Raw genomic sequence first — 10,987 nt, forward strand, 5'->3', positions numbered from 1 at the left:
GCCTCAGCCAACCTCACCTTGAGAGCCTTTCAGGATGTCGCTCATCGACACGAACCACTGGTCCCCCAAGGGCATCAACGGCTACTCATCCACCCGCAACAATACTCTCAACCCCTCTACACAGCCCTTCATGCCCAATGGCACAGAGATGCAGCGGTACCAGCCCGCCATGCAAAACAACAACCTGGCGCCACCCGCGGATGCGCTACAGCTCCGTAACATCATGCTGGACCACCATTTCTCCCACACCCGCGACATTACGGGGCTTGAGAGAAGGACGAGGCAAAACACGGACCAGATCCAATCCTTCGCGAAGTCCGCCCATCAAGACATGCGTGCCGTTCAAGCTCAGATTGAGGAGCTCAAGCAGCAAATGGCAATGCAGACACAGCATAGCACCAGCATGATCACTCACCACTCTCTGGCCGATCAAGACGTTACGCCACCGGCAGAGCTCCTGCGCAACTTCAGCAAGGAGAGGATCGCGGAGGCTTATCTTGAAGAGGCTGAGGACTATGAGGCGGCGGCTGCCAAGTTGAGAGAGCAAGCCGAGACCCTCTGCAGTGGCAGAGTTGCTGCAAAGAATATACTCAAGCTGCCCAGCACAGCTCAAGAGGATGAGAGGGCATCGCAGGCGAAGGAGGAATTCGTATGCTGCGGAATTGCGTACGACTCGGGCGAGCAATTGCTTAAGCACGCAAAGGCCGCACACAGCTCTGATGGTGAGCTACATTCCCCTGCAGTGGATATCCAGCACCCGAACCCAAAACAGGCAGATAGGGTGAAAGTGCAGGCGATCCTCCGCACACCGGCTCCCAGCGAGCCATTCGAGAAGGAGGTCAAAGAGGAGTTTGCCAACTCCGAGTGGAAGCCCCTTGCGATTCGCCAAATGCCGAGCACGAAAGCAGTAATCAAGCCAAACACCGAGTCCTTTACGTTCGACTTCCTGCAAAACAATCTCGGCGGCAGCGAGTGGTCACCCGGGTTCTACTTCATCCGCAAGAACTCGATCCTCCCAAGCCAGTCCTACTGGATTCTCGAAGGGGACTTTGAGCCGTTTCTTCCATCTATCCCTGGCCAGCATGGAGCGAAACTCACTGCTTTGTTCAACTCGACCATTCCCAAGCCAGGCGAAGGACCAGACGAGGAGAACTTCGAGGACGTTCCGATCTTCATCCGATCCAAGGGCGACGATAACGGAGAGTACACCTACTACGGTCATTATAGTCAACGTCGGTTCAGCGACAAGCTGGACTACGACCGCGTGATGGAGAGTATTCCAAAGGAGATCCTCAAGCACCATGCCAAAGAGCTTGCAGCGATGGGTCGGCCACAATGGGTCACCGAAGAATTGCGGAACCACTTCTGGCCCAGGCCCGAGTACACCGGCCCAATTCCAACGGACAGTCAAGTTGCCACTCCAAAAACAGAAGCCACGGCGAACACCGACGCAGATGGCGGCATGCCCGAGAGGCACGTCTTGACAGAACTCACGGCCTACGCTGAAATGCTAAAGAAGTGGAACCGAGAGAGCACTATGCGCGTTTCTCATCTCAGCGAGGAGAACATCATGCAGGCTTTTGGAAAGGCGGATGCGGCAGAGGAGCCAGGGTTGAGGCTGTGGCTGGAGTATCTCCAGTTCGAAACGTACGACCACAAGTTCTGCGAGTTCTTGGTTGAGTTGAAGCGGAACCCGTCGTTGCAGGTTGACGCGCTGGGGCTTTCGATGAAGAAGGGGCCTCGATTCGGAGGAGGCAAGATGGTGAAGCCCACGAACGGTATTGAAACCGTACACCCAGGATCCTCTTCGACGGTGAAAGCACCTACAGCCTACTCCACGCCCTTCGAAGATTGGAAGAAGGGTGCAACGGAAGTGAAAACTCTGGACCAGCCGCCCAAGTCTACCAGATCACGGAAGGGGACAAACGCGACTCGAGAGCAAGCCAAGAAGAAAACAGCACCTTCGCCTGTACCTGCCCCTTCTACAGGCTGGGTCGCCTCGTCAAGCGTGCCAGAAACAGTGCCAGCGGCGAATGGTCTTTCAGGTGCTGCTTCGATGCCGCAGGGTGAGATTGAAATGGCGAAACAGCTGCAGGAGGAGTACAAGCAGCGGATGAAGGGGCAGGGGGCTGGTGGGAGACGCGGTGGGGGAGAGGGCAAGAAAGTGCCTCCGCACTTGCGAGGGAGGCGAGGAGATGTGCAGTAGGCGGAGAGATGACTATGAGGTGGAGTGGTGGAGGGAGAGGGGGGGGAGTTCCAGGCTTGAAGCTGTTGCATGCTCTAAAAGACATTGGGATATCAGAGACAAACGGTTGACTTGAATAAATGACTCTGTTCCTATATTTTAATGGTTGTCGGAGCCGGACGTAGGGCACGGGCGGTCAGCTTAGGTTATGGCGATCATGACTTCAAGCTCTCGGCAAAACCAAAAGCTTCTTTTTTGATGGAGTCAGCGGCGGCGGCTGGCATCAACCTCACCACTTTCCATTCTTCCTTCTCTCTTTTCCTCCAATTCCATCCTCTCGTCCACCAAACATGAACTCGTTCACAGCGATTTGCTAACACCGCGCCGCGATGGCATTGTACAATGGCCAAGAACTGACGGATTACACAAAGTACCACCACATCTACTAGACACCATCAGCATACCGAGTTGCTGAGAGGCGACGAAAAAGCCTCACCACGAGAGAACGAGACCTACTATTGAACACTTCACTCATCTGCTCCCGTTGACTGCAACGAGGTATGTGTCCAATGAAAACCTGCTGTCCTCAACACCTGGACCTGAACCTGGCCATGCTTGACCTCTGCTGACATGCTTACTCTTACAGAAACCCTCTCATTACTCACCTCATCCCTCCCGAATCCAACCCTCCACTACCACCTACACCCTCATCATGCACATCACCAAAAAGCTCGCCGCCGCACACGCGGAAGGCAGAGCAACATACTCCTTCGAATACTTCCCACCCAAAACCGCCCAGGGCGTGCAAAACCTCTACGACCGCATGGACCGCATGCACGCCTTCGGTCCCGCCTTCATCGACGTCACCTGGGGCGCCGGAGGCCGTCTGTCCAACCTGACATGCGAAATGATTAAGGTCGCCCAGACCACCTACGGCCTCGAAACATGCATGCACCTGACCTGCACCGATATGGAACAAAGCAAGCTCGACGACGCCTTGACTGAGGCCTACAATGCCGGCTGCACCAACATCCTCGCCCTTCGTGGAGACCCGCCGCGAGAGAAGGAGAAGTGGGAGCAGGCGGAGGGCGGATTCCGCTATGCCAGAGACTTGGTCAAATACATCAAGCAAAAGTACGGCGATCACTTTGATGTCGGCGTGGCTGGATATCCAGAGGGCCCGGACGAAGACACGAATGCCGATGAACACATTGCATACTTGAAAGAGAAGGTCGATGCCGGCGGCACCTACATCATCACTCAGATGTGCTACGATGCAGACATCTTCATCGAGTGGGCGAAGAAGGTCCGTGCAGCTGGCATTCCAGACTCTGTTCCTATCATCCCGGGTATCATGCCCATCCAGACACATGCCTCTTTCTTACGCCGCGCCAACTGGACCCAATGTCGCGTGCCACCCGAATGGCACGAAAAGCTGGAGCCCGTCAAGAATGACGATGTGGCCGTGCGAGAAGTCGGGAAAGACTTGATTGCCGACTTTTGCCGGAAGCTGCTCGATTCTGGAATTACGATGCATCTCCATTTCTACACCATGAACCTCGCCGTGTCTACACGCATGGTGCTCGAGGAGCTCGCAGTCACGCCGTCTAGTGACAGCACCGACCCTACCATCAAGCCACTTCCGTGGCGGCAGTCCTTGGGCCGCAATCGACGAGAAGAGAATGTGCGGCCGATTTTCTGGAGCGGACGCAAGAGTTCCTACGTCGCTCGCACGCAAGACTGGGATGAGTTTCCGAACGGAAGATGGGGCGACAGTCGATCTCCTGCGTTTGGCGGGCTGGATAGCTACGGGATAGGCTTGAAGGGGACTAACGAGCACAATCGCAAACTATGGGGCGAGCCAAAGACTCTCAGAGACATCTCCGACCTCATTGAGAATTACATGAGCGGCAAGGTAGAGAGCCTCCCGTGGTCCGAAGCGCCGGTCAGCTCCGAGACATCAGAACTCAAAGACGACTTGATCGAGCTGAACCGAAGGGGCTTCTTAACCATCAACTCCCAACCCGCAGTTGACGGCGCCAAATCCTCCGACCCCGTCTTCGGCTGGGGTCCACGGAACGGCTACGTATACCAAAAGGCATACCTGGAGCTTCTCATTACACCCAAAATCATCGAAACCGTCATTGAAAGAATGGACGCCGACCCCGACATCACCTACTACGCCGTCAACAACTCCGGCGTGCTCCGCACCAATACCTCCGAGGACTGCGGCCCCAACGCCGTGACGTGGGGCGTGTTCCCCGGCAAGGAAATCGTGCAGCCGACGATTGTCGAGACCGTCTCGTTCCTCGCGTGGCGAGACGAATTCTACCATCTCGGCTCCGAGTGGAGCAAGTGCTACGATGAAAACAGCGAGGCGCGCCACTTGATCAAAGACGTGACGGAGAACTGGTACCTCGTCAATATCGTGGACAACGACTTCCGGCGGGAACGCGGCGTTTTCCCCCTCTTCGATGGCCTGCTTGTGCCTGAACTTCGCGCCGATTGGGTGCAGCCGAAGTGGACGGCGCCGACGACGAATGGTGATGTCGCCAGCACCAACGGTGTTCAGGCGGAGACACCGCACGTCAATGGTGTTTCGTCCCACGACACCGGGAAGCCTTTGACGAACGGCGACTTGAAGAACTAGACCTTCTGCCCTCCCGCATTTGTCATGGAGGGCAAGGCATACATCTAGCAGATACTGCTTCTCTATTTCAACAAGAAGCACTCTGCTCGGCGAAGGGATTGAAAAGTCCACGGCGTTGTGTCACAAAAAGCGAAAAGCATTTGACTTTCTCCCTCTCTTTTTGTTGCGAGCGGGAAGAAAAGAGATACCCCCCATTCAACCGGGATGGAAACAGGCCTGATTTTGGTGTTTGTTGCGATAGATCATTTTTCATGATATGACTGGGCTCAGGCATCTGGCAAGGGTGATGATTGCTACCCCTCTTGCCTTTTGACTGACTGCCCCGATGATGGAGGCGCGGATTAATTAGCTCTTCAACGAGCGCGCTGCTGAATATTAATATTTACTTACGATCCGGTCGAGAGTCGGTGTTCACGCTCACTTTATCAGATCCGACCTAGCCGTCTGCACTCTTTTATGCAAGCGGACAGCCTTTTCCGACCTCGGGCTGCGCCTCGTAGGATACACTAATAAACAACGACCTTCTTCTTTGAGACACCTACATTCCAAAGTTCGCCCAAAGTGGATTTACGACTGGAGCTTATACTGTCTCACGACCCCACCGAACCATCCCGTCGTCATCTTGCCGAGAGTGCGGCAATGGAATCATTCATCGGGATCGCATGGTCTCCGTCATCATGATGAATGTCGTCGCGTTCCGTTCACGCGCGTCTGCGAACCTCCACCAACACGGTGAAGAATGTACTGAGGTGGGCAAGCTCGGCCGAGAGGTCGATGGTACCTGGATGCACCCATTCTCAGAATAACTCTGCAGAAGCGATGTTTAGACCAACCCGGCGAATGGCAGTCGGGGAGGCGGAGTGACATCCTCCACTCTGGACATGTCATCAATTGGAACTGCCGATCCCAGGCCCGAACAAGGCTGCGCTAGTGAAGGGCGGCCCAATTGCTCGCAAGTCTTGTCGTCATGTCCCCGTCACGGCCGAACCTTTTTGACGCGAACACACGTCTTTGATTCTGGACGGGTGGGTGGCGAGAGAGTTTGAGGTGGTAAAGGTACTTGAACCATTCGCCTGCCTCGAATGTCTTTGTTCCCTCTGCAACCCATCCTTTCGCTCATCTTTTCTCAATCATGGCCAACATGCGTGTGTTTGCCGGAGCCTTGCTCGCCGGGCTGGCTGCAGCCGCACCCGTCACATCCGACAGCATGACCGTCGCCGCCAGCTCAACAGGCACGGCGTTCGTTGCCGTCGACGAATATGGCACCATCCCGGGCTATTCCAACGCGAATGCTCCCTTCGCCGACTACACGCCGACGCCCATCACCGTCACGGTGTCGACGTTTGGTCTTGATTCGGCGATCTCTGCCATCAAGACCACGGCGCCGTCCGCAGGCCAACCCGGCGCGGCTGATACTCTTCGCACCCTGAACCCTACTGGTCCTACTTCTCATGGACCGTACAGTGGCATGCCCACTACCACGGGCGCGGTGATGAACAGCCCGCTTGCGAGCACTATTGCTCCGGGACCGCCTAACCCGACCGCTACCTACTACAACACCGACGGCCTACTGCAGAACCAACAGCCAATCGTATGTCCTCAACTATCCTACCCTTCCAATTGTAATTCACACTAACCATCCCAACAGCCCTACGAACCAGCAGGCGGCCTCGGCACCAACGGCTCGCAGCCCCGCTACATGGTGGAAAGCGACTTCGACTACGAGTCCATCATGCTCGGCCTCTACCAAGAGTGGATCGAGCTGGACTGCTTCAACCAAGGCCTCGCCCTCTTCGACGAAGCCGACTTCGCCGCCGCCGGCCTCGGGCCCGAAGACATGTCGCTCATCCAATTCATGGCGCAGCAAGAAGCCGGGCACGCCACTCTGTTGTCCAACATGTTGGGCGAGACGGCCGCGCCACAATGCACGTACGACTACCCCTTCACCAACGTGCGGGAGTTTGTCGACTTCAACCAGATCCTGACGCGCTTCGGCGAGTCCGGCGTCTGGGGTTTCATCAACCACCTCGACTCCCGCGAGGTTGGGCAACTCCTCGCACAGTCGATCGCAACCGAGGCGCGTCAGCAGATGATCTTCCGCCAAATGTCTGGTCTGCACCCCATGCCCGTCTGGTTCGAGACCGGCATCCCGCAGTCCTGGGCCTGGACGTACCTCGCGCCATACATCAGCTCCTGCCCAGAGAACACCACGCGCCTCGCATGGCAGAACTTCCCGGCCCTGCACGTCGAGAACCAAGCGAACATCAACCGCCTCTCGCCCAACGACACCGCGAACTGGGAGCGCACGGGCAACCGCACGGCCGACCCGGCCATCACCAACATCCCGCAGAACGCGAGCTGTCTCAGCACCAACGTCACCGGCTACGGCTGCTACCCTAATATCGGCAAGAACCGCTCGGAGCCCCTTTCTTTCCCTGGAAAGGAGGTGTACTTCCTCTGGGATGACCCGGGCACTCCTGTTGGGCCTAACATGAGCTACGTCACGTCTACTGCCGCTGGCGCGCCCGAGTGGGTTGCGTGGGTGTCGCAGCTTAACCTCACGTACACGCCTTTGATGAAGACGGGCCCCAACTCGGGTTACACTTACCAGCCTGCTTCGGAGGTGTACGAGACGAAGGGCGCGGCCAACGGGACGATGTTTGTTGCTCTGACGGATTCGGACTTGTTCTTGACGCCGTTTAATTTGAGCATGATCAAGTATGTTTCCCCTCACTGCCTTAAAGCTCGTTGATGGTTTACTGACAATTCGACAGCCCTCACGTCGTCGCTCTTGGTATCTACCAGGCCGGTTAAGGGATTGCATCAGGCATTGAAGGACGGCTATTAGGCATAATGAGTCCAAATAATTCGAAGCACACTTGCATTTGATGGTGCCCACCCACAAAAGCTACGACACACTAGCACTGTATGATACATAAGCATAAGCACACGGCAGGATGCGTAGCTCTTCGCAGCGGCATAATGGAACGAAAAATCAGGCATAACATGTTGAGTCCATTCGCCCGATCACAATCCTCGCAATTCTCTCTCCCTTGCATGCATTCATCACGTAATACCGCAATACTACGCAATCCCATTCAGCGAGCCATCAACGGTAAGTCCTCCATTTGGCTCGTCTCTTGGTGGTGTGGCGGCCGTCTTCGCCGCCTTGCGCGAGTCCAACTCCGCTTCGTCCTTTTCCAGGCTTCGCTTGGGAGGAAGGCTTGGAGCAGACTTGCGGGCTCCGAGGTACACTTTCTCGCTGGGTGTGGAGGCTTGGGTAGAGTGCGTGAGGGGCTGGCGCATGTAGCGCGGTTTGATAACAACAACATCGTCGTCGTCGTCGTCGTCGTCGTATCGGGCGGAGTGCGCAAGGCGGAGCGGGAGATCATCATCGAGGTCGCTGTTGTTCTCATCATCGTCGTGGAAATCGTCGTCGTCGTCGTCGTCGTCGTCGCCATCGTCGTCGTGCCCCTCCAACGTCGCAATCGCTGTCTGCTCCGTTCCTGAAGGCTTCACCGCCGGGACAAGATACGCACCCGGCGTCCTGTCGAGAATCCCCTGAGCTTCCTCTGCAGAGAGCCGATGATAACAACACGTCTTCTGAACATGCGATTGATGCCATTTCTCCGCGCCCGCAGGATGGAATTCCGGGTGCTTCGCCTTGAGGTGGAGGACGAAACCGTGTCCGCCGCGGAGGGGCTCGCCCGACTTCTTCGTGTTTGTGCCGCAGATGTAGCAGCGCAGTTCGATCCAGGCGTCGTTGTCGGCAGAGCGGACGATGGTTGGAAAGGCGTCGCTGATCGCGGAGAAGGGTTTGACCTGATCTGTGGGAAGCTGAGATGCTGGAATCGGCTTTGTCTTGGGTGTAGGTAGGCTGGGGCGTTTCGCGCTCGGCGCTTTCGCTGGTTTGCGGCGTTCGCCGCTGGAATGGCGAGCTGACTTTGCAACGCGGTTCTTGGGTTTGCTGGCGGTGGGTTTGACGGCCTTTTCCGGCTTCTGAAGTGCAGTCTTGTTCGCTGACTTTGTGGCAGCGACGTCTTTCTTGGGCTTGATATCTGCTTCGTCCTCTTGTTTCGAAGTCACGGTCGTCTGGTCTCCAACCACAGTCTCCCCCTGGCTTTGCAGAAACATGCGTGTCTCGTCCTGTCACGGTGTATCAGCGCACGGCTCGCGTAGAGGGACATGGCAAGCATGACTGACCTTCTTCTGCTGTTGCAAGAGCGCGATTTGCTTCCGGATGTTGTCCAGCTTGACCGCGTTCGCCTTCTCGATGTCTGCTTTGGCTTTGGCAACTTTAGCTTCGGTGTCGTTGAGCACTTCTTGCTCTTGACGCGCCCATCTCTGCAGACTGGTGCTGATGCCGTCCATGATGGAGCGGAACTGCTGGTATTGTTCGTCCATGTTGAGCAGTATCGGCATGAGAGGATGTTGCGTGGAGAAGTTTCCTGGGTGAGGTGTCAGGATATAAGCGTGATACTTTGTCTTTGAATGACACCGGTGTGAATGTGCGTGCAGGTAGCAAGCAGGTGTGGGTCTACAGTCGCGGCGTCCAATCTCCAAACAAGGAAGGAACAAACGTCATCCCCAGCCTTACCGCCGCGCGGGCCCGTCGCACAAACTGCACGCAAGATGAGAGACAAAAAGTTAGACAACAAACGACGATGAACGTCCACAGGCCAAATTTCAGTTTCAGTTCGCCACTTGTTTTCACAACATTGATCCAACCTCTTTCTTCATCCATCCTCTGACAGGACAAAGTCATCGTTGCTTGTTGCTGCATCTCACTCAATCACACACTCACTGTCGACATTGTCTATTCAGCTCACTCACTGAAGCACTCGAGTAAGTCATCGATCGGCGTGCAGTCACCTCACTCACTCACTGGCAGACCAACATCAACCACATCAGCATCATCCCGCAAACATGCAGTACCCCAGCCAAGGCAAGAAACCCGGCAAATGCGTGTTCGATCTGTTCGAGGACGACTGGGTGTCGGAAGAATCGGGCTCGTTGTACGACGACGACACAGACTACGGCTCTGCGATCGCCTGGAGCACGTCGGGAGGCAGCTACAGCTCGTCCAAGACCGGCCAGCACAAGCGCTCTCCCTCCAAGTACCGCCGGCAGATGAACGAAGTGATGAATTTACTGGAGCGGAAGAAGCCGACGGGGTGGATGCTGAGCAACGAAGACTCGGACATGACGCTGTACGAGTCGATGTATGTGGGTAAGTCGAAAGTGGTTGGTTGTCTGTTTCCCAGAGCGAAGGCGGAGCCGTTGGTGATTGACGGCGCGGTGGATATGGGTGTTGTTGGCGGCGGAGCGGATGGGAGTGCGATTGGGGTGTTGAGCTGGCTTCTCGGTGGTTTGAATATCCTCGCCCCGCCCGTTGGGCCGGGGTGGGTGAAGATTGGGAAGATGGGGCAAGGAGATGTCAACAGGGCGTGGGCCAAGGTGCGTGGGCCGAGGAAGATGGGACTGTTCGCGAAGTTGCCGGGCGAGCTGCGCAACCGCATCTACCGCCTGGCGCTTGTGGCGGAGGGAGGTGTCTACCACGTGGGCCCGGAGGAGGATGATGGAGAGTGCGGGTGAGTGCAGTGGAGTCCATTTGCCGAACGAGATGGCCTTACTAATGTGACTATCAGTCGCGGACCGTGCATTCACGGCAAGCTCAGCACTGGGGTGCCGGGCATTCTGAGCACCTGTCGACAGATCCGCGCCGAAGCGATGCCGATCTTCTGCTCGGACAACACCTTCCAGTTCACCGAGGGGACGGCTCCGAAGCGCTGCCCGGCCAACTGGTTCCACTCCCTCGGCTTCTACGGCAGACTGGTCAGAGAGATCACGGTGGATGTGACAGTGGCACTGCCGACGGGAGATGAATGGCGCCCGTTCACTCTGCGCGCCCCGACGGAGCGAGTCCGGCGGTTCATCACTATCACGGCGCCCCCGGTCAACGAGAGATGGGACGAGTACAACAGGTTCATGCAGCATCAGGAGGATATGAACCTGCGCGTCGGCAGGGTCAGGACGGAGCGGATGTTCTGGGAGTTGCTGTCGTCTGACATCTTCGCCGACCTCATCTACGCGTGTGGGCAGCAGTTGTGAGGGGGGAAGACTCTACGCGATGTCCTTGCAGGATCACGTTT

The 10,987-nt window shown here is 56.5% G+C and overlaps 5 protein-coding genes across 5 annotated transcripts; 4 read left to right on the forward strand and 1 right to left on the reverse strand.

Moving 5' to 3' along the window:
• Positions 1-34: 34 nt before the first annotated feature.
• Positions 35-2,206, forward strand: BDY17DRAFT_308428 (uncharacterized protein; the record flags this gene model as incomplete). The annotated part of the gene is made up of 1 exon (XM_033735212.1): positions 35-2,206. The coding sequence occupies one exon, from the start codon at positions 35-37 to the stop codon at positions 2,204-2,206; it is 2,172 nt and encodes a 723-aa protein (XP_033591526.1).
• Positions 2,207-2,674: 468 nt separating this feature from the next.
• On the forward strand, positions 2,675-4,869 carry BDY17DRAFT_94255 (methylenetetrahydrofolate reductase-domain-containing protein). The gene is made up of 2 exons (XM_033738856.1): positions 2,675-2,743; positions 2,832-4,869. Exon 2 carries the CDS (start codon positions 2,898-2,900, stop codon positions 4,833-4,835), a length of 1,938 nt encoding a protein of 645 aa, XP_033591527.1. The 5' UTR covers positions 2,675-2,743; positions 2,832-2,897; the 3' UTR covers positions 4,836-4,869.
• A 1,173-nt stretch (positions 4,870-6,042) lies between these two features.
• BDY17DRAFT_247744 (ferritin-like domain-containing protein) lies at positions 6,043-7,649 on the forward strand (the record flags this gene model as incomplete). Its single annotated transcript, XM_033730848.1, has 3 exons — positions 6,043-6,426; positions 6,484-7,553; positions 7,610-7,649. The coding sequence occupies 3 exons, from the start codon at positions 6,043-6,045 to the stop codon at positions 7,647-7,649; spliced, it is 1,494 nt and encodes a 497-aa protein (XP_033591528.1).
• A 270-nt stretch (positions 7,650-7,919) lies between these two features.
• BDY17DRAFT_351799 (uncharacterized protein) lies at positions 7,920-9,600 on the reverse strand (the record flags this gene model as incomplete). The annotated part of the gene is made up of 2 exons (XM_033738212.1): positions 9,039-9,600; positions 7,920-8,981 (listed from the first exon to the last, which is right to left on the reverse strand). The coding sequence occupies exons 1-2, from the start codon at positions 9,255-9,257 to the stop codon at positions 7,920-7,922; spliced, it is 1,281 nt and encodes a 426-aa protein (XP_033591529.1). The 5' UTR covers positions 9,258-9,600.
• Positions 9,601-9,761: 161 nt separating this feature from the next.
• BDY17DRAFT_321850 (uncharacterized protein) lies at positions 9,762-10,946 on the forward strand (the record flags this gene model as incomplete). Its single annotated transcript, XM_033736707.1, has 2 exons — positions 9,762-10,426; positions 10,484-10,946. 2 exons carry the CDS (start codon positions 9,762-9,764, stop codon positions 10,944-10,946), a joined length of 1,128 nt encoding a protein of 375 aa, XP_033591530.1.
• Positions 10,947-10,987: the final 41 nt, after the last annotated feature.

This window comes from Neohortaea acidophila, assembly GCF_010093505.1.
Source record: "Neohortaea acidophila strain CBS 113389 unplaced genomic scaffold BDY17scaffold_3, whole genome shotgun sequence".
Lineage (NCBI taxonomy): Eukaryota > Fungi > Ascomycota > Dothideomycetes > Mycosphaerellales > Teratosphaeriaceae > Neohortaea > Neohortaea acidophila.